The sequence below is a fragment of the Gavia stellata genome, chromosome 10 (genome assembly GCF_030936135.1).
Source record: "Gavia stellata isolate bGavSte3 chromosome 10, bGavSte3.hap2, whole genome shotgun sequence".
In the NCBI taxonomy this organism is placed as follows: domain Eukaryota; kingdom Metazoa; phylum Chordata; class Aves; order Gaviiformes; family Gaviidae; genus Gavia; species Gavia stellata.
This window is the reverse complement of record NC_082603.1, coordinates 16,974,770-16,998,008: the sequence shown is the minus strand read 5'-3', so window position 1 is coordinate 16,998,008 and position 23,239 is coordinate 16,974,770. Positions and strand designations below refer to the sequence as shown.

Here is a 23,239-nt window from a genome sequence, read left to right as displayed (position 1 = left end):
TTTGTAAGGCAAGTGTAAAACACAGATAATAGCAACAGTACAGCATTAACATCTTAGAAGTTGTTTTGGTGTGTTTTTTTTTTTTTAAGGTTGTTCATACTTAAGCATACCTTGACATTCAGCGCTCTGCTTTCAATTTCTGATGTACACTTTTTGATGATGAAAGGAATGCCATCGGGAACATTTTTCGCAGCTTGGGCAAATTCCACTCCAAACAAGTGAAGCCTTCCATGAAGTTTTTTGTGCCCACATTGAATAGCTAAAGTCTCTAAACATTTTTTATGGCATGCAAGTGAACACTACAGGGGAGGAAAAAAGCACATGGTTTGATACAATCTGACACCATAAGAAGTATCTCTGCTGTTTGTCACCCCATATGTGAGCAAAAGGGAAGCTTTTAGTCTGTTGTGCTTTTGCTTTCAGTTCATGATGATTCTATGAGCCACAAAGTCTGTACTTTTTATAGAGAAAAATAATGCAAGTTTCCAAAACTCCCAACTTCACATAAATCCCAAGCAGCAATTTAAACTACTTTTCAACTTACCTCCTCACATTCAGCTCCGTGAAATACCACTAAGCTGTCACATTCTCTGCATTTAGATGGAGCTCTCAGCTTCCGTAGTTTGTGTGTTTGTGCTGCTTTGGACATATTAGCATTTCTAAAAGGTCCTGGAGAATTTGCAGTTTCAGATGTCAGATCATTTAAACCTGGAGAGAATTTCTGTTACAGTCATTCTAATATCTACTATTGGGATAGGGTATTTATTCTGATTTTTTAGAACTGTGCTGCAGAACACACAATTCTGTAACAGCAACTATCAAAGTAATAGAAAACATTTCAATCACAAGAAAGCAAAATGATGTTACAGTTTACATAATGGACACATTAACTGTCAAATTATCTTACATAGAAGTGGAATCAAACGATCAGTTTTGCATTTTTAAGCATTTCAGTTTTCTCCCTTATTAATTGCATATGAAAATATAGGGCATTTAATTCCAACTGCCCTGCAGTCCAGGCAACTATTCATGAAAGTTTCACTCTATGTATTTCAAAATCCTGTACTAAAGGATGAAAGATGACATTATGGTTTGGCCTGTAGGGTTCCTGAAATACTTAAAAAAAGAATACTTTGCAGCAGGGAAGAATTAACACACACAATCACAGACGAACCCATATAAAATAAAAAAGAATCACTGATTCTCAGTCTCCTATGATAACATCAAAATATTTTCTAGAGGATTCTAAAACAGAATAGCAGCTGGTGCTTTTTGTGACCAATCTTTTTCAAGCGATTTACTTAAAATGCTATCAACAACTCTGTGAACCAAAATCCTTTGTTTTACAGATAAAAACTTAAAATTAACACACACAGTTAGTTACCCAGAAAGCTTCTTAAAAGCTCAAGTATTGGTCACACAATACCACTCCAAGTGAAAGTTTGCATTCATTAACACATTGCCATGCTTTAAATCTGGATCTAAATTAGTATTGTTAACCACAGGCTCATTCCTAGACGGCTAAGTATACATTTAGGAAATAAGGACTAACTGAAGAATTTCCTAAAGTCTTTACTGAGCAAGTGCCACAAATATTTCAGAACTAGTTTCTAAGTACTGCAGACATCCCATAGAACTATTGCTGATAACCCACTTATTCAGGTTTCAGTACCTGTGGCAACATTGTCTTTATACAGTCAAAATTCATTTGAAACTTAGAAACGGTCTGGTCAAATCTGGGACAGACATTACCAGGCTTGCTTATCTAAGTTGAAAAGGGTAAAATCTCAGTTGTTATCCTAAACATTTGGATCCACTTTTTTCCAGTTTGCTAATTACTAGCTCTCTGTATCTAAGCATTTCACTTCAAAGTTTAGAGATCTTACATACCTCAGTGCTACACAGTTAATTTTAAATGCAAGTGTCTGGAGGGAAGGGTTAGTGGATCATTTATGTTTACCTGAGAAGGGTGAAGACACTAGAAATGTTCAAAGGCTGCCTATATAGTTAATCTAAACATACGAAGACAATTCTGCACTGCTTCATTAAAATGACCTGAACATTACTCTTAAGCTCTTAACCTCAAGTTGATGCATACTGTATTGAAAAACAATGCTGCTGGTAATCACAGCCTTGATAACATACTTTTCTTAAGCACATTAAAAAGAAAAGCCATACTCTACAACAAAAAGCATCTTCTGAGGACTTCAGGTATGGAAACAACATTACCACAGTCTGAAGGAGATGGTGGCTCTCTTTCGTCAAGATCATCTGCAGATGACATAGTACCAGTGGAAGGAGTTCGTGGAAGTCGTCTTTTAAAATCCCCTAGCAGATGAGAAAAATTTTCAGGAAGCTGTAATTATCAGTTCCACCCAACTGCTCATTTTCATTATAGGCTCTGTCCAACACTTGCTAAACTAACAACGATGTCTTCATTAATGTAAAACAGTCCAAAGAAACAAATTAGCATAGCAGTGAGCATAAATGTACCTGGGCTAGCAGATGGAGAATCCATGGATCGTGACTCGCTGCTTCCCCCTGCACTTTCAGAATCACTGCACATTCCTCCACTCTGGTTGCCAACTGACCAGGATCTGAATGGTGGTGGCCCTCGCACTGCTTTTCAAAAGAAAATCCGCAAATTCCAAATGTCAAGGACAAAACTACATTCTTTCCTTTTTATTTAAAGACTAACTATGATTATATTCAAAATAGGAAAATATTGCAAAAGTTATATGAACATGCAATATAGTGAAAAAAACCACAGCATATATTCCTGTAAAAGCTTCAGGATATAAGAAAATGAATTTCAGAAACCTGACACTTGTGCTTTTGCAAAAGGCCTGAAATCAACTTAGTATTTACAAAAGCAATAGATTTTAAATTGCTAAAGTTATTTTAAATAGTTTAGTACACTGAGCTTGATAGTACTTGCTGTTTGAATTGCATCTCACCTTTCTTGTCAAAGAATCTAGGTATACATACAGACAGTTTTCCATTTGTCCTTATGCTCAAGTACATAACTTTTTATAGGCTTTGAACTTTAAAATACTTTTTTTCAACCCTTCCACTGCCACATTTCTGACAGTGAGACATCAAGCACCTGCTTTTTTTCTGGAATTTTTATTTCGAGACTGAACTCCAGATGAAACACAGAAGAACTACCTTGTATATCTGTGCTGCTCGAAGATCTCTTCTCTCCAATCTTTTGCGAACGATGGTAAATTGGGCTTCCCACATCATCTAATGTCTGAGCAGGAAAATCTCCTGAACACTGAGATAAGTTACCATGTGACGTATGGACATTGTTGGGAGATTGCTTATTAAAAACCCTTCAGAAAGAAGAAAGTAATTTGAAGAGTGAATAAGACAGAATTAAGTGAAAAGCAATGTTTTTTTTATCCTTAGACACTAAAAAGGCTTCATTTAATTGCTGTTCATGAACATACATATTTGACATGTAGCTATTAAAACCCAAATTAAAAAAAAAAAAACAAAAATAAGGGTTGCAATTTATTTAATTAAATATGTGCCATTTCCCAGCGTTTCCTCCCTCCCACCCCGTAAATAAGCTTTTCCACATCTCTACAAGGTATTATGACCGTTATTTTGCAGACTTTGAAAAAAAAGCAAATCCGTTCATCTAAATATCAGAATAATTCAGAGGCTATTGCATCCTACTTCTATACTTTCCTCCATAAGATTCTCTGCCCAGCCATCAGGACCATTCACCTATAAATATATAGGCGTTAAAATGCTGTGCTTTTTTAAAAGCACAGAAAATACATTGATGCTGCCACAGAGCTTATAGTCAGCCCATTGTGAAAATCTGCTCTTACGGACAGAAAACTGTTAACAGTAATTAATGTAAAATGCTGAAGCACCCTGTGGACAAAATGGCCTGCTAGTCAAGTTTAGCAGCTAGGAAGCTGTTCCTTAATCAGTTCTACCCTATCCAGCTGAAGGAAATAAAGACTTAAAAACATTAAAATTTGCATTTGTCCAAGCTACTGTCCCTTAAATAAATGCAGACCTAAACAATAAAAATTATCACTTCAAGTACATGAAGTATCACAAGACCATGTCAAAGAAAACAAAAGGTGGTAAGAGAAGAGGAGAAAAACCACACTCCTATAAATCGTAAGCAGTAAAGAGCTAGGAGAGCACACAAAGAGTTTGAAATTTCATGCTTATCAGTTTCTCAGGGAGCTGCATAGTTAAATCCCCCTAAGTCATAGTTTGAGTATAGCCTAAATCAGTCTTAAAAGGCAGGAAATTTACAGACAAGAACTAGGAATCTCAGCTTTAACTTTGAATTTCCTGGCTTTTGTTGGTAGAAGTCTGACTCAAGCTTCAGGTTTTTTGTATTTAGTTTCCTTTTGGAAGACTATGACGACACTTTCCTGTAGAACTGTGAAACACACAAAATTGGAATGGATATTCTGGTGCTTTAGTGCTAAGATGATTATTTTATAACGAGTTAGAGGTGGAAAAGCATTTGGCATATTGACACAAGGAGTTATCTTTTTGTCTTGTAGTCTTTACTTCCACATTAACTCTATCTTTAACAGATTAACAGCAAAAACTGCCATTTCACACAGGTTGGAAGAAAATAATTAAGTTATAACACAGAGACATGTGGACTCGAAACTTTTTTTAGTCACATAGCATGAGACAGAAATTGAGCAACACTTCCTGCCTAAAAGTTGCCAAACGTAAGGAGTATGAAAGAAGGTACTGTAGCAGCAAGGCCTGCAGAAGAGGAAAACTACCTCCTCAGAGTTTCTAAACTGATTACCAAATACTACTGCCACACCACACTACAGAGTTCAAAATCTACATTTTTCATATTAACCAGTATCTGCATGAAAATAGTAACAAGTCAATTCTTGCAACACAATTGTCAATGTTTTAGCAAGTCTTATTACACAAAATCACATTCTGTTTCAGAATTTAAAGTCAGGTTTATATGTCAACATTGCATATAATCTACTAAAAGGTGAGTCAAAGAAATAGGGAATGGTAAAGCGTGGTTAAACACTAGGATTCACGTAATTCCTCCAAAAATGTTTTTACTGTTGAACACGTGCCTAACATGTAGTTCTAAACCAAGCAAATGCCACCTGTTGTTTGAGACTCACCCATCAACCTGGGAACTCTGGGTTTCAAAAGAACCTGATTCAATTGGAACACCTTCCTTTGGCAAACTTTTCACAAACTCTGAATACTTCTGACCAGGGTCATAGAGTTTGGCACTCTCACAGAGGGACTGGCAGTTAACTGGAAGAGATACAACCTGAGCATGCTGCAGCTGGAACAGGTTAACTGTTGCCTGTTGGGAGAAAAAAAATTTCAATATTTGTAGATCATTTACTAGATATTTTACTTGTACTTTCCTCAACACAAATTAATATCCCAACAGAAAATTACCTAAACAGTAAGACTAGAAAAATTCTAGAAAACAGTAACATTTGTAAGGATGGGCTTTGTGCAAGATTCCTGAAAGTCAACTGCAAAAAATTAATCTGTAGTATAGGTACTAGTATTCCTCTTGTATCTGGGTTATTGAATCCTCCAGGTAGCAAAGGCAATTCCAATGGCTTCCCACTTTGTGTGATCAAGATAAACAGCAAGGTTTTTTGCTACCAAAAAGGCATTTTACATGCTCTGGAGGGAATTTTAGTCACCACTACAATGATGAAGTAATTGGAGTTCCAAACCCAGATGAGCTCCGTATCACCTTAAGACAATAAATGGACAAAACTCCTTGTCCCAACAGAACAGATTAAGTGAACACTTTCTTTGTTAGATTACATACACCTTTGAAAATATTTTATCACAAGGCAGAGACCAGGGAAGGAGACACTGCATGGCTGCTTCTTCAGCTTTGGGGCTGGCAAAGTAGTTTGCAGTTTAGATATACTTGAACTGACAAGTTTAAGCTTTCTACTAGTTTTATGGGTTGGTTTTTGGTTTGCTTGAGGAGGGTGGTGTGTGTGTTTGGTTTTTTTTTGTTTTCCCTCCCTGCCCCAGCATTAAATTGTCTTCGTCTCATCTAAAAAAAGTACACATCTATTGGCCAATGAGCTCTTAAAGCTTTTTTAAAAACTGTGTATGTACATATACTGTTTTGACAATCCTTTGCTTATTTACCCACATTAAATTAGTACATTAAATTTGTCGCAACGGATCCTGTAGTAATTGAGACTGTCATCAAGATTAGCAGGCTCCATGCTGCAGCATGTTAATGTCCATTCTGTGTTTAAGCCAGACATCTTTGCTAATGCACTAATGAAAATAATGGGAATGGGAGCTATAGTCTTAAGCAACAGAGTAACACTACTGCCATCAACATTCTTGGAGAGATTTTACAAGAATTGTGGAGCCAGAGTTCTTGCAAGGCAACAGGTCATAAAAAACCCCAAAACATTCAAGACATGTATAACACCCTCCCCCCCCCCTTTTTTTTTAAAGTCCTAACAGAAAACATGTTAAAAGTTTTCCTTTTTTTTTTTCTATTGGCTTGACTTCTAGCCTTTGAAAACTTTCTATTTTAAGCAGTTAACACTATAGATGGGGCTTTCTCTTAATCTTAACAATATTTATATATCTGTGCCAAACATATTTTAAAAAGCACACTTACAGCTTTAAGAGTAAGATCACACTGGTAAATAAGCTCCCGAAGCTGTGTTAAGACATCACTTTTAAAGCTTTCCAAATCATTTCTTTTTTCTTCAACCTCTGCCATGCTTGCTTTGTAGTGTTCATTGGCCTCTTCAGCCTAGAGGAAACAAGTATAAAGGGTTGAGGGACTACAGGCCTTCATACTAGAAGCAAGGAAAAAAGCCACACAAGATGCTTGTAATTGGAGATTCCCATTTAGGATAAAAGCCCAAAAGAGCATAGCATGATTAAAATTAAGAATTATGAACAGAACACTTGCTCAAATGCTCCCATTGTGAAAGCATGATTAAAACCAGTGTAGGCTTAACTTTAAAAACAAGGAACAAAAACTCTTACTTTTTGAAGAGCTTCCTCTTCTAGCCTTCGTTTTTTTTCTAGTAGCTTGCTGAAATCTTTCACAAAGCTTCCACTTGAGCTAAGATGTTCCTCCTCGGCACGAGCAGTGCAGGATTTTGCCTTTTCATACTCATCTTGACGCTGTGTATATAGCAACTTGGCTTTTCTTAGAGCGGCTTCCAGTTCTTGCTGCAGAATGCAACAAAAGAAAAAGCTAAAAGAATTAATGATTTTAATTTTCCAGTTATTTAATGTGATGTTTAAAGAGGCTGTTATGCACAGGTCTGTACGCTGCAGTTCAAAGTAGTCATAGAAAGAGAACCTCTTACAAATACAAGTATGTCATGAAATTGGCAGTTACATACTACATCCAATAAGCCCTGTAGATTCCACATGAGAATTTAAGAGCATAACAGCCTAGTTTGAAAGTTTTGTCCTTTTGAAGAATTTTAGATTGAACACTGTTAGATATGAAAGAAATACCAACCATTTTTTTCTGTTCTCGCTGCCAAAGCTCCTTGATATCTTTCCTTTGTCTATCCAACTCATTTTTCCTTCCGAGAAGAGGCTAGATAGAAAACATTAATAGAGTACATAAAAGGATTATAGGCTGCACATTTGTTCTTTTGAATAATCTATGCTGTTACAAAACTTTTTAAATACCTAAGCAATATCTTGGTCTTTTTCTTTAAGCTTACCTGCACAAATTTGTTAGACTGGAGAGCAGCAGCTGTTTGTTGCCAAAGTTGATTGTTCTCAATATCATTTTGAAAAGCATTAATGAATATTGATTGGAATGGCATATAATCCTAAAGTGACACACAACAAAACATTAATGTTCTAGGTAAGGCAGAGGTATGCTGACATTCTAAATGTCTGTATAATTGAACTAGATTTTCAATTAAATTTAGTAAGGTATTTGTATGTGCATGGAAGCCAGAGTTAGGTATGAATGTAGAAAATGACTAATTTCTCAGCTACATTTCATTTTACTAGGTAGACTTCTCTTTCAGAGTGTTTTCATGTCCAAATCACAAAGCATACAAGATATTAGACAGAAAAAAGCATACTGTGAAAACTATAAGGCTATTCTGCATTTTCAACAAAAATAAATGTATATATCCAAATTTCCATAGGAGATGGGAAGACATAAAATACAACAGATCTTTTAACCAGCGATTTACAGTATAAATCAATTCTGTATCAACTTAAAAATCCATTCCTCAACGTCCCCAAAGTTTCACTTTTGAGCAAGGCATCCAATACATATTTAAGACTTTAAAATAAAGCCCCTAAGATGTACCCACCTGGTGTCCAACAACAGCTTTAGCAGTTTCAGCCATTTTTGCTAAGTTCTTAGCACACTCTGCTTCTGTTAAAAAAATTCACAGTTACTGTTTACACTAACAGTTGTACCACATGCTAAATGGTTTTTACATTCTTCCTCTAACAGATAGGCTATAGAGGGGACCACCTTCACTTTGTTACAGGCTTTTAATTATAGGAAACGCGCGATAATTCTGTCTACTTCAGCGGAACAGCTAATAATTTAGAAATCACATTATTGACAGTCTGCAGCACAGAGGCCTGACAACAGATTTAATTTCATCATGACAAAGCTGATTAAATGCCAGAAAGAGCCACTCACCCAAGCTAAGCTTTTTTTCTACCCATGCTACTACATCCTTGGTATATTTTGACCATGCTTTAGCATAGGACAGAGCCGATTCAATTCCACTGTCATTTCTTAGGAGCATGCTGTCAACCTCCTCTGCTCGAAGATGTCCTGAAAATAAAGCACCAAACACTAAGAAGTGAATTTTAGACATGACCACACACTGAGAGCAAAGCCAGTATTAGCCAACTGTGAATGCTTAAGCAGCTCTGATCTTGAGTTCATCTTTAATGCTAGTTGACTCTAAACAGGACTGACAGAGGTTTTAGAACAACTTAAAGGGTCATAGTATTTTATCTGGAGTAGTCATATGGTCAGCATAACTTTCTTTAAGAAAGTGACCTAACAAAACACCAAATCATATGATGACATACGGAAGTACTTCAGGCCTTGGTTCTCTTTTCCCCTGGAAAGCAAGCCAGGGTTGGTTATTCACAAAAGCATAAACCCTCTGCGATAGCAAATTTTTTTTACAGTGAAGTTCTAATGGCAGCAGAGGTGTAAAAAAGTGACCAAGCAACTTATTTACAATATTTTTAGAAGACGAAAACACAGAATGGTGTTTATTAATATCAAAATAATGACCTACCTTGAATATCATCCCTTTCATGCAGTGAACCCCCAGACTCCACAGAAAGATTCTCAAAAGACTGGTGTACAAGAAACAAAACATTAAGTTAGCGAAGAAGAGCTCCCATTGGAACTGACAGGCTAACAAAATAAATGGCATCATCTGCCCCTTTCTTTTTTTGCAGATAAAGCAACAAACTGTACTGTAACTCCCTTTCATCTAAGGCACAATACCTTCTAAGCTCCCATAGCTGTCAATTGAGACATAATAAATAGCAAGGAATCATTATGTACTTTTAAAACAACAATCTTGAAAGGCTGTGATGAAAGAGTTAATTGTTTAACAAATCAGGTTGATATTTAAGTGACCTCCAGCTTCTCTTAGATCCCCACATAGCTTTTAAAAAGCATTTCATGCAGACCTAATGTCATATACATATAGCAGACACTCTTCTATAAGCCATTAGAATCCTGTATTTCTTCCTCAGGGGAATAAAGTTACTATTTCTCCTAAATTACTTGGCAGGTGTATACTGTAGTCACAACAGCTGACTAGTAACACTTGCTAATGAAGCCCTCACAATCAGTACAACCTGACAGAATTTAATCCAATAATAAAAGGAATTTAGCACAAGATTTCATCCCTACCTTTGTCCTCATGCTGCATTTTGATACCCCCTTAATAGTGCAAGTTCAACTATTTGTAGGACTGTGCTGTAAACCAGGCCACTGAACAAATTTAAATGAATAAGAAGTTTACCTCGTAACCACCACCCCCTTTAAAAAAAAAAATAAAAACCACCAAAACAAAACCAACACAACCTTACATAATTTTAGATGAATAAACTACTCTTCAAAACTTAGAAGCAGAGAGCAGGCAGAAGACAAAGGCTAAGAAATAGCTACAAATTAGCCTTAAACTTTACAAGACTTTGGTGCTGTTTTATTTTCAGACTTAATGTTACTGTGCTCTGTTTTAGCTTTAACAGATGCAAGTAGTTCTTTTTTTTTTTTTAATGGAAACTGGTCATAAATCACACAAAAATCCCTCTATCATTGTTTACTGCACAACAAAAGCAGCTTTTCCATGTACCAAAACATCCAAGGTATTAATCATCAATTACACTGAAGAGAATCAAACTACAGTCTAAAGAACAGCTCCATTCGTAAAAAAGTGAAATACTAGTACAATTGCTGTCTAATAAAAGAGAGTTTCAGTAAAATGGAAGGGCCTTTCCAGAACAGGTGGGAAATCCATCCAAAGCTGTCTATCAGCCAAACGGTAAAAAAACCCCACAACCTAAATTTAGAGATGGATCAATATTCAGTTGCACAGAAAGCCTGAACATTCCTAGATTTAGTTCCGATTTGGGTATAAAAGTATTACTATCTTCAAGTAGATTTTAAAGTGGCATACAGCTGTTAGGGAAGAACAAATAAGACTAGGAAAAACACCCATACTTTATATTAACTCAGGAGGCACTTATAAGTCCTGGTCCTAAAAATTATTTTCCATTCTTCAAGACCTAAATAATTTCAGTCCTGAGAACTGTTCACTCCTTTCCAGTAATTCAGACACACAGTCTAGTTAGTGCAGCTAACCAATGCTCATTCATCCATCCACATTCACCCCACTGCAAACATGTAATACCATATTTTAAAAGCAAGCACATGGACAACCACTTTTACTTATGGCCTACAACTTATCAGAACTTGACCCACACAGCTTGCCCCCTCAAGCATCCAATCCCAGTAAGCCTAGCAAAAAATAAATAAAGAAGTGCTTGACTTCTAGACAGATTTCACTTCTCAACTTTAACCAGTCGCTTCTACCTTTTTTCCCCCCATTACCTAAGAACTCTCACCCTGACAGAGGCAAATCTCTGCACACATTCTGAAAATTTTCTCCTTCTCCTTTATTATGCTCTCAGATCTACATAGCATCGGACAGCATTCGAATAGCTTGCTGAGTAATGAAAGGTCGGACATGCCTGTCTCATCTCTTCCAATGTATTCTAAAGCTCTTCTGTTTTTAATTAAGAAGTATCTTTGCTTCCACCTTGTACTTCTGGTTGTACTACAAGGGCTAAAACGAGAATAATTAAATTTGCTAAGAGGGGGTATACATATCATTTAGCATAAGCTTCCAAGTGGAATGCCTGAAATAAAGAATGTAGACTCCCCTGCAGTCAAGAGAAGCAAGATCAGCCCTGCTTCCCCCCAGCAGTCCTCAACAGCTTAGTTAGGGAGGTCCCTAACTTAACAGGCAATTAAAATCTCTCTCCTTAATTAACCCTCAAAGCATTCACATGTTAAATTCTACCAAAATGTTATGCTCTAATCTTTAAAATACAGCCAGCTGCTATGTTCAACCACTGAATGTACACATCTACAGGAATGAAAAGTTAATACAGCTTTTGCATTTAACTCCTCTTAACACTCAGCTCCTGGTTGGCCTCCAAATTGCTGTCTGAATTGCAAATCAAAGTGAAATGCTTCATCTGTTAAATGTGTATTTGTTTGCCTGAATGAAAATGCACTTAAGACAGATTTCCAAGAAACTGAACCATATTATCCTACCTGCTCCAAAATTTAAACCTGTTCCCTTCCACATTAGGAAAAAGCAAATGACACTACAAAAAAGGGCTTTTAAATATAAGCTGGTGATTTCTGGAGTACCTAGAACAGAATTCCTTCTTCATTTCAAGATATTCTAATTTCCCCTTGGTCTTCTCCCACCGCCATGTTCAGAAGAGTGATCTTTTAGCCAAGCATTCACTTCACAATACAATAGATGAGACCATCTCATTCCACAGGAACACGTTTTTTGCATTGCAAAGCCATTACAAGATTAAGATGTTGGCAAATTCAGCAGCTTCCTTCTGCTGGTGAATGAATGGATTAGCTGAAATAGTACGTGTTCAAATCATCTCATTTAAGTTACATGAGATGCTGACTTCTACACTATTTTATTTCATACTTTTTATCAGCAACCTAATCCTCTGATTCTAAGTCTGCTGGAACCATTTTCCAAGTAGCCTCCTCCCCCTCCATGTTGTTTGTGAAGATGAGTTTTGTAGCAGCTACAGAAGAACTTCTGTGATCATCCATCTCTCTTCACATGTGTGTTATCAAAACATAGTGAAAATTCAAAAAGACTACTTCTCAGCTGTAGCTGCACAGCATGGCTAAGATCAAGCCTGCGTGAAGGAATGCTAAGCCTTAAGTACGTTTCAACTAAGCGTTTAGAAAAAACCCACAATTTAAAATTAACTTTGCTACAACTTAGCTTGTCATACGCACCAACCATCAACTCTACTCTCCTTGCATGTAACCTAATTTGACTTGATTCACTTGAAAGTCTGCTTCTAGATACACAAAAATTCAGAACAGAATTTGGTACTAAGCATTTTTAATCTCACCTTCAAAGTGTTTAAAGGGGAGTTTAAAATGCTAATGTTTTTCTTTGACTACCTATAAGTTGACAGTACTATTTCAGTTCTCTTAGCGAATCGTTGTTGAAACAGCCATAGCACAAACTGGGCTCTGGAAGAAGAAAAGGTTATTTTGTAATGAACATTAGTCTTTAAAAGCCAAAAAGAGGTAATTAAACATTTAGCTTCTAGGTCTAACAAGTCTACTCTAACTGCTCCAGCACGCAAATCATTCAACTATCTTAAAGTATTTTGTTCTTTGCACTTAACAAATTTAGAAAAAACTCAAATACAGCAGGTTATCATTTACATATTTGAGAGCTAGCCCTGCTGAGTCATCACTGGCATTTAGAACAGACAACACATCCAAATATCTGAAACCTTGAATGCATTTTTTTCATGGGTTTAATCTTGTTTTAACACTCAGAAGACTCCAAGTGTCCCAGCCCCATGAAGCACAGAGTTTCAGTGGAAATGAAAATCTGCTTTAAAAGATATCATTCCACACTCAAAGAGAATGTGTTTAGCCTACCCGACTTCTCCGAGATACAGGAAGTCCCAATGACGAGCCATTGTCTACATCTCCCATAAGGAAGTCTGAAACACTGCCAGAAAAACAAAGAATTGTGTTACTTCATTACTTTACCTCACCGAGCAATTGCAGATCACTGAGAACAAAAATTCAGATATTGTTTCTAATTCCTTTAAGTTCTGCAACAATTTTTAGAAGTAGCCTTATATTCCCTGCAATTTCTATACCATCATTGTTTTCCTTGTTAAGAGAAAAAACCACCAAAAAAAGCAGTAAAATTGTTCTGGATGTGGTTAATTTACATCAGTTTACCAGTTAGTATTTGTCCCAAAAAACCCTAAAGTTTTTGTTGTTGTTTTTTAGTCTTAATTTGATTCAGGTCCACTGAGCTCTTTTAAAAACTCTTTCTGGATTCCAACTTACACGTTTCCAAAGGTGAATGCCAATGTTTCAATGGAAGAAAATATTTCACAGAAGAGTTCTCTCTTGTTTTCTTCGTTAACTTCTTTGAAGTTCACCGCTTCGGAAAAAAAAAAGAAGAAAACCAAAGGGTAAGAAGTGGGGTCAACCAAATTTACTAGGCCTAAAGACAAATTTTATACATAAAGTCTCCTATAGAAACATTACACTTTTCTGAACAATTGAAAAAGCGCATTTTTAAAGAAGATTAGTAAGAAAGCAAACACTAAAGGAAAGAAATTAACACAATCCAGACACTTCCCACAATTAAATCAGATTACTCTTTCACTTCCTATATCTTCCCACTTAAGAAGCAGCTTTGTGTGGGAACATGATGGTAATGTGAAGGGAAGAGAAAAACAATCATTTACCAGCAAGAGTCAACACCACAAAGCAGCTCACAAATGTAGTCAAGTATTTGAAAAACTGTTTCTGTTCCTTGGTAGAAATTTCAGAATTCAGAACAGGAGCAGTAGTTTATGGGGGTGCCCCCCCACCAACTGTATGCGATCCTGTGTATGTATCCAGAAGACAGGGTTTCTGGCTTGAAAACAAACAGAAAGCTATCAAAAGGTAGTGTCCATTGCACTGCAACCCCCTTTAATTATTAGCTCCATAGCCTGGCAAAAGCCCCTCAAGTTTTGCCTGTTAAAAGTGAGGAAGAAACTCAGCATAACTGTTGTTCCAAAATAGGAAAAGGAACATTTCTGGACAAACTAGATGGTTTCAACTGGTGATCAAGACAAGTATTTAGCCACTCAACACTGAGCCTTTAAAATGCTTCCATGACAAACTGGAATAATGACACAAGAAGAATGATTCATCCAGAGTTTCTATTAGCAACTACTGGACAAAGGGAAGGAGGGAGAAAGGAGAAGACAAAAAGCACAACCATTTTTGTCTGTTTCCAACTTAACTCCTTAATCATTGGTGACTGGGAAATTTTTTTTGTAGTCGCGTACACTCCTTTGAGCCAAAGCTGAGACCTCTGGATGGAAGTTTTCCTAATTTTACATTGTGAGAAGTGACAATTTCACATTAGTATTTATTTTTTAAAAGTTTAATTTTTTTAAGCATTGCAATATTCTTAATTACCTAGATGCCTAAGTTACACTTACGCTCATCTGTTTCAGAGATACTGCAATGACACACATACAGCTATTCTCCCCCATTCATCACTTTTTGCAAGACCTGTGACAATATTCATTTATGTATTCTCCTTACATTTCAAGTACAAATATGGAAATAATGGACCACAATGACTTCAAAAGTAAGAAAAATTAAATCACATTAAAGTGTTGCCCATTCTACACACTTTTTCTTAGCAAATTAAAGTAACAGACTTTAATCTTAAAAAGTATTCAAACTTCCTGCCAGGTGCCTAAACACTAATGGGTAACAAACAAAGAAAGTACAGTAATCTGCTCCCCCACTAGACTTCCTTTGTGAAAGGAAAAGTTTTTAACTAGTAAATTAACACAGTTGAATCCATTCCTTTTTTCACACAGCATGCCAACAGACCTGATCAACATTTTTATAACAACTATTTCTATACAAAACTATTATGGAAAATATGTATTCTTCTCATGGGCTATTTTCACAATTACTTGCAGATCTGGAAGAAGGTGTTGTAATAAGCCTAGAGCAAAAAAACCTGCCACATATTACAGATATATTAACAGTCTCTATTGCCACAGTTCACTGCTAAATTAGGGCTTCTCTTACCTCTTCATTCTTCTACACTTCGTAATTACATAAAAAAAAGCCTCTGGCACCTTTGTTTGAAATGAGACTCAATAAAGCTCCACAGATGATAACTTTTTTTAACAACTTTGTAAATAGCAGTGGATTTCTTTATTTCTTTTCAATTCAGGTTAGTTGAAAACATTCATTTTCCAGAGATAACGCTGCTTATAAATCCAAACTTGGCATTCCAAATCATTAAGTAACAAGAGTTACTATGAGATCTATTGATTACCAGCCACTAATGACTGGAAAAATCATTTGAGTTCCAGCATGAAATGCAAACTGTTTCAAAATTAAAAGGAACCAACAAAAACTGTCTATACATTCAAAGCACTTACCACTGAAACATTTGTATATCCATTAGCTGCAGTGTCTTCAGAGAAAGGGCACTTTCTTCACTTTGCTAATGAGACATTAATATAGATAGCCTCTCCCTAAAGAAACGCCGTCTGTTTCTGCCTTCCTGTTCCAGGAAGAGTTTTGTTAAGCTTTACACTTTATATACCAGAGAAATCCTTTCTTCTCAGGATCCATCACAAACGGAATAACCAATCTCAAATTTTTCAAAATTACCACTTATCTCAAAAAAGGTTAGTCCAAGCTCTTAGTAATTCAGTGCAATACAAGCAGCTTTCTTCTAGCTTTCTACCACTGGAATGCTGATGTACTTAACATCAACTTTAAACCATGCAAGCTCTTTCCCCAGGACATCCTGACTGCACACAATAGCTACTGACAACAATGAACTATAGTAATCTTTCCATGTCTGGAAATGACAGCTATCTATCTATAGTTCTACAGATTTCAAAGCAAGTGTACAACTTAACAACACTTTTAAGTAAGACAGCACATAACAAACCTTAAAAAAAAATCCTATGATAACAATACATTAAAATCTGGAATCCGGTACCTGAAATGCAAGCTTAGCTTGCATTAAAGTGATCTATATTTCCAAAGGTAGCAAAGCTGTCTTCAAACTGAGGTGGGTCTGGCAACCTCATCAAAATGCTGCAAGACACTGCAGTTTCAACTCATGGGTCATGCCATCAAAAGCTTTCTGAATCAAGCACAGAACAGGCTGGGGAATCAGCAACAGCCATGGAAGTTTTGGAAGCCATAATCGCAGGACCTGAAGCAGCACCTGAGGACATTTGAGCAATGCTTCTGAAACCATGAAGAACAGGCTGTCAGCTGTCAAGACCAAAATGCAACTAAGGCCTTTAAAAGATGATGGTTAGACAGCTCACAGCAACCACAGCACAGCACACAAGCTTCTGTGATGCTCTCTTGTCCCCTTCTAGTCAAATCAAGACAGCACAGCCCAGGAAACCCAGGGGACATAGCCATGCCGGAGTCTGCAGGAGTTCGCTTGCTTCCTCCTTCCCTCTCCCCATAGACACGTGCAGGACTGGCCGCAGCAAAGCTACCTTGCCAACTGTCTGCAGAGCCTGGACAAGTCTAACTACACCAGCTTGCAGAATTTACTCTTTGCAGGTCAATTTTCTCATACCTGATAGACAGATACAGTAAACACCACCATCTATTTCCTTAGACAGGAATGCATCTTCAATCCATACTTTATTAGCTGACTTTTAAGCAGTAAGCAACCGGTTGACTTGTTGGAACTGAATACCTTTGCAATGAATTTTCTGTCCTGAAACTCCCAACAATACTTTCAAGAACCTTTCAGAACTATTTCAAAAACAAAACCACTACCCAAGCAAACAAAAAAGCAACCAAGACCAATAAACCACTTCCTCTCCCAAAACGAAGACTTGTAATACTGCTTGTTATTACCTCTCATCTTTAAACACATGTAAAAAAAATAGGGAGAGGAACCTGAGTAAAGAGCAGTAATATGCAGACTGGAAAGAGGCAGAAGAGTATTCTTGGGATCTTACAGCCAGAGAGGCCCCACTGTTCTACTTTTAGTTCCCCGTGCCATATAATTTTACCAGCCTGTACCTACTACCAAGTTCAGCAGCCTCACCAACTTTAGCTGGATGCCAGCAAGACAGGTTTGAGGAACTGTTTCCTACTCCCTCCATAATAAATTTTGCTTTGAATTTACATCACACATACGCCAACAAAATTGAAATTACTTCATCTTGCTAGAGGTATTTAACTTTGATGCAGAACTATTAGAAAAAACCAAACACACCTAAAAGGGAATTTGTGTAAGACAAGTGCAATTTTCAACTTTACCAGGAATCTGCGTTCATTCTAGTGATTCAGTTAAGTCAAAAGGTGCAATTTAGAGCAAAAGAACAGTACAACTTGAATTCAGCATAGGATCAGGAGCACCATATACGCTGGGACCATCAACTATTTAAAGATGCTCATAGTTGTTATTTTCCCACTCAGTACGATGGCATGCCAGACTGGGAAGTGGCTTCCAAAAATAGGAGTCTAAACAGGTTCCGGGCAAGATGCTTCAGTAAGTCTCAGTGATTCCAGGTCAAGTGAGGTGTCATTTAAAAGACACTCTTCACAAATCACTTGAGTAAGCATATGTAAGTAGAAGAGCAAAGAGGCATGGTGAACCATGTCATGTCCAAAATTAACCAGAGAAATCAAGTTTTCCCCTACATTTTCCTGCAACCTTAGTCTAAAAATGGTAGAAGTCTGACATTATCTGTTCTGCCAAACATCATTCTCTGTAGCAAGATTAAGATAACATGCTATAGCTAGTTTTTCCTTCAATCTGTCTAAAAGGAAAAGCATTACACATCCAAAGCAGAACTACAAGCACATTCATATCATTCCCACTGAAAGACCTGAGAAACAACCGAGAGGCTTGAAGGAAGGGTACAAGCATTGGTGAAACACTGGAACAAGCTGCCCAGGGAAGCGGTGGAGTCACCATCACTGGAGGTGTTCAAGGAATGTGTGGACAAGGCATTGTGGGTCATGGTTTAATGGGCATGGTGGTGTTCGTTGATGGTTGGACTTGATGATCTTACAGGTCTCTTCCAACCACTGTGATTCAGTGAAAGACTCTAATTTTTGCTAGCATTCAAAATATTCCCACTTGCAGTGAATTAAAGTGGGTGATCTGTCTGCACTGAATACTACAGTTAAATCACAGTGCAACCTGTCATACTTTCGAGAACACTTCACAAGCCAGAGTCACTGACAGTCACTGGTTCCGAAGTTCCTATAGTTGATTTCATTAAGAGCAAAGGCAGTCATTTGTTAAAATAACCATTTGCCCCTATATGAAGTTCCAAGTACAAACTAGATTTGAAACCCTGGCATTACGCAAAGATTCAAAAAGGTCTTTCTAGAACCTAAACCAGTTACGCTTCTATTTCTGAAGGGGGGCAGGGAAATCACGTGTAAATCCCAGCTTGTTTCTATTTCATCCTCTCCTAAATAAACATCAGAAATTTTCCATACCAGGTTAATCTTCTTCCTAGTCATAAATCTGACTACAGATACAGAGTGCTTCCACGTCTTTTTATAGTTCTGTCCTCCAATGACAAGAAACAGATGAGTCAGATGACCTTCTTTCATAATGTCACATTAACACAGCCTGGGAAGACAGAGAAAAAAGGATACGGGTTCTGTCCTACCAGCTCCTCACACTCTTGTAGCTTCCTGTTTATTCAGAAGTTACATTACTTCTAGTAAAATAACCACGGCTGAAAACCTGTGACCGCATGTGTTACTGACAGGCCACTGTAAGCAAACCTGAGGTCTGATATGCTTACAATTCACCGTAACATGCTGTATTTTTACTTCAGCTTCCTCAGTTCCAGCAGTCATACACTTCAGTTTGAATACAAACATGGAGCAGTAAGATCCTCACACAAAAACCAGCTGTAAAAACCAAATAAGTGCTAAAGACAAACTGCCTTCACATTTACTAGAGGTTATGCCGGGGGGAGGTAGGCCACTTTCATACAGCAAAGGTTTTGCTGTTCTCAGAGAAGTAGGACTGAAGTACCAGTCAGAAAGAGCTGAAGCCCTGTAACTCCCCATTTCCATCTCCGGACACATGAGGAATATGATACATGGCTGAGCAAACACCGATAGGCATTACCAAAGTCTTCATATGAAAGTACTTGTTTGTATCAAAGGCTACAAATATTGAGGCAGGACTGACGCAGACCACCTTCTTTAGTGTGATCTGGAGCTCCCTTTCCTTGCAATTAACTTGGGAACTCTGTGAGGCCAGGTCACACAGCACTGGATCACAGGAACTATGATCCACCACAGAGCAAGTTTGTGTTTGGTTTAGCCAAAGAACAGCCAGACAGTTTACACCAGCCTCTCTGTTCTAGGTCCAGAACATATGCTGCTTATGAGGCAGATGAATAACTCAATGAGAAATTAGAGAGAATGCTATGAACAGCAGTTGCATGCCATACTCTTTTATTCCATCAGAAAACACTTTTTACCTATTTATTCAAGCTGGAAGAACACATTTATATCAGATCAGCCCTGTGCACCATGTCATCACTGTACTTTGGGTCCTGTAGCAGGAGTCCTAAAGCTAGATTTTCAGTACTGTCAAACCATTGCCAATGAGAAAATTATTCACAGGCTAATGTAACCAAGAGGGGAAAAAAAGTCAAAACTTGAGCTCAGTTCCAGCTCCAGGACAAAGACTGTTACCATAACAAAATCAACTCCTTTCATGCCTTTTTTTCTTTGAGAGGTTTCTCATCATACAACATCATATTCAAGGTAGTTCAAGTGAGCTATGGCTGTTTTCAGATGTACCTAAAATATTGTCTTACAACTTGACCCACTTGAACACATTTGACAGAAAACTGGAAGACATGACTGTACTGCTTTTGTTTCAAGTGGCATTCTTACAACAGTAAATAGTGGAGTTACTTCCAAAAGTCTGTAATTCTACAATATGCACAGTGCTTTCCTAACAGTAGTTTTTCTTTCCATACAGAAAATAATGCAATCCCTCCATGACTGTAGCTCCTCATAAACTCAATATATTAACAGTGAGTGAACTCTACAACGCAAATGTTAGTAGTTAGTTTATTTCAAGTGCAAACATATTAATTATATGAACTAAAATTGGGGGGGGGGGGGACAGGACAGGGCACACTAAAAAGTATTTGTGACTATTGTGACAAAGGGTTAGTACTACAGTTATTTCTTCTGCTCACTATCAAGAGAATTGAACGAATCCTAAAATAACTATTCAAAGAACAGATACTCAAACCAGGCAGAAACAGATGCATATAAGAAAATGTATGAAACACCAATGCATCTGCCCAGGGTTCAGTGCTATTGAAACTGTATGATGGAACAGTGTGCACCAAGAAGAGAAAACAAATACATATGGCATCAAATTCAGAAGGCTGCAAGTGCTCTGGAGGAATGAATTATGTAATTCAACAAAGTGCTTAATTCTCCACTTCAGAGGTACAAAGATAGGAGGGAGAATACATAAATCTAGATCTGGAAAACTGGTTCAGCACTAGAACTACAGAAAGTGACCTTGGACTTATCATGGACTTCAAATTGAACTTTAAATCGAACACAAGAATTGACAAAATGGCCAACATAATTATGAAATCAATCAACAATGCTACCATGTGAGACAAGGAAAGTAATTCTACTGCTTTAACTCTGTAACGGTAAACTTGGACAGTATAGACAATGATCAATTTGGGGCGTTGCATATCAAGAACAACCTTGATAAACTACGTAGTCCAGAGAGGATAGAGATTATTGCAATAGTTTTTGGAAACATGATTTAGCAGAGGTTAATGTAATTTGATTTACTTGCATACCTTAAGTCAGTTCTCCCCAACTTTTCTTAAATTAAAGACAGAGCAGTTGAACATTGTCCCGTGTCCACTGAAATTAGGGGAAAGTGGAAGACACACAGTAATTTTACCATAGCACTTAAGCATGGAAACAGCTTGGCTAAGGTGGATGTAGAATTACATTCACTAAACATTTAACCTGTTCTCATGTGTAAATATCTGATTACCATTGTACATGTGTACTTAACTCTTAGAGATCAACAAGACAAACTGCAACCTCTCAGGGAGACCCTCTGCATTTCTACTGTTTTGTACAATTCTCTAAAGCAACTTCAGAAGTCGCAGAGTTATAATCCTGTGATCATTTCAAACACCAGGGACAGATCTATAGGAAACTCTACACGTAGCAGGAAGAAAATGCAAAGTGGGCTGCTAGTACTTGCCAAGATCAAACAAACTGGCAAAACTATATATCAACAGGAAGAATCCAGGATATAGGAATCAGGCAGCTAAACACATTAACATTTTAACTGATATTCCTACTTTATGAATCAGCAGTGTATCTTCAGACATACTAAGATAATTAGGAAACAAGGGGAAAAACCCTAGAACAAGGAGAAAAACTAAATTATGCATCTCTGAAGGAAGATGTTCCACGTGATTTAACACAGGCAAGAGGTGGACATCTAACCCTACTCAAACCATTCTCCATGCCACATGAAGAAACTGTAATCCACAGTAATACACTGGACTTAATCCAGAGTAGGGAGAGCTACAGTCAAAGGCTACACAGAGAATAAAGAGCTCTGGTTTATGGGGCTGAAGCAATTGTGTGCTTCACCATTTGCATTCGTCCAACACGCAGAGAACTGCGGCAGCAAAAGCCAGCAATAGAAAGTATTAACACATATGTCTGCAAGGCTTTTTTTGTTGTTTTTAACACCTTCACCATGCTTATGATCTGTTAGTGGAATTTATAACTAAGTGTTAGGCCATTCAGATTTGGAATGTTCATTTAGACGTTTCTTCACTTGATGCAAATACAACACCACCCCTACAAATTCACACAATTAAGCAAAGATTTTTGTCAAATCTCTAATAAGTGGATAAATGCAAGGTTTATTATTCTGTGGTATTATTATGCGATACACAGGTAAAGAAAAGCTCAAGATCAAAAGCTTATGCTTTTGGAATTCGGTGTAGGTTTGCAGCTAGCTTCCTACAAGCAGAATTTTATTATATCAACAGGAGCACAAACTATTCAATATTACTTTTCACTTAGAAAAGGTATTTTTGAACAAGTGTTAAGGTATTACTCTTAAAAAAACCCACTGTTTCTTCTGCATATATAGAATCCTATAACTCCAAGCCAGAGTCAATCAACTAACTAATTACAAACTTCCAATAATATGAAAGGTAGTAAGTAATTCCTTACCTTTTACTTTTGCAATAACTGTTCCTGCAGCACTAAGAATATCAACCGAGTTCAGAGTCTGATGTTTATTTATCACTGCTTTTAAAACACGTAGCAACTCCCCCAGGCGTTCGTGTACTATCTGATGCAGGCCATCTTGATTTTCTGAAAAAAGTAAATGAGAAACTACAGTAAAACACTGAATTAATGCCCAATCACATTACAAACCACTTTGATGGTATTCAGCTGCACTGAAGTCTAAGCCATATGGAAGCCGGGCCTGCTTAGAACAAAGAAATTGTTAAAAAAAGAGTTATGCTTGCAAGTAAACTGTTGGCAAATGCCATGTTGTATGCCATTTACATACAAACTCATTTCTCTGCCAAAGGTAAGCAAGTATACTTAAAAAAGGACAAAAGGACTCTATACCAATACCCTGAAGTTTCTGAATTAAACCATCTTCTTTTTCTCATGTAATTTCATCAACCACCATTTTGATAGTTATATATATCAAAGAAAAGAGTATCAACAAAAGCAGATTTGGATTGCTCATTAGGTATTTCTTCACCTGATACAACTTCAACACCATTTCTGTATATTCATAGAATTAAAAATTTTTGGCAAATGTTGGCTAGCTTTTAACCC

At 37.1% G+C, this 23,239-nt stretch overlaps 1 protein-coding gene across 1 annotated transcript in view; it reads right to left on the bottom strand.

Annotated features, from left to right (window-relative positions):
* ARHGAP29 (Rho GTPase activating protein 29) overlaps nt 1–23,239 on the bottom strand; it is a 50,483-nt gene that overhangs the window by 5,314 nt on the left and 21,930 nt on the right. The window contains exons 2-17 of the mRNA XM_059821790.1: nt 22,616–22,759; nt 13,658–13,754; nt 13,235–13,307; nt 9,288–9,348; nt 8,672–8,809; nt 8,331–8,395; nt 7,722–7,832; nt 7,511–7,591; nt 7,024–7,212; nt 6,647–6,784; nt 5,145–5,335; nt 3,169–3,335; nt 2,494–2,622; nt 2,230–2,328; nt 545–708; nt 111–299 (exon numbers count right to left, since the gene is read on the bottom strand). Coding sequence (XP_059677773.1) covers nt 111–299; nt 545–708; nt 2,230–2,328; nt 2,494–2,622; nt 3,169–3,335; nt 5,145–5,335; nt 6,647–6,784; nt 7,024–7,212; nt 7,511–7,591; nt 7,722–7,832; nt 8,331–8,395; nt 8,672–8,809; nt 9,288–9,348; nt 13,235–13,307; nt 13,658–13,754; nt 22,616–22,759 — 2,036 coding nt within the window. The remainder of the gene's footprint in view (nt 1–110; nt 300–544; nt 709–2,229; nt 2,329–2,493; nt 2,623–3,168; nt 3,336–5,144; nt 5,336–6,646; nt 6,785–7,023; nt 7,213–7,510; nt 7,592–7,721; nt 7,833–8,330; nt 8,396–8,671; nt 8,810–9,287; nt 9,349–13,234; nt 13,308–13,657; nt 13,755–22,615; nt 22,760–23,239) is intronic.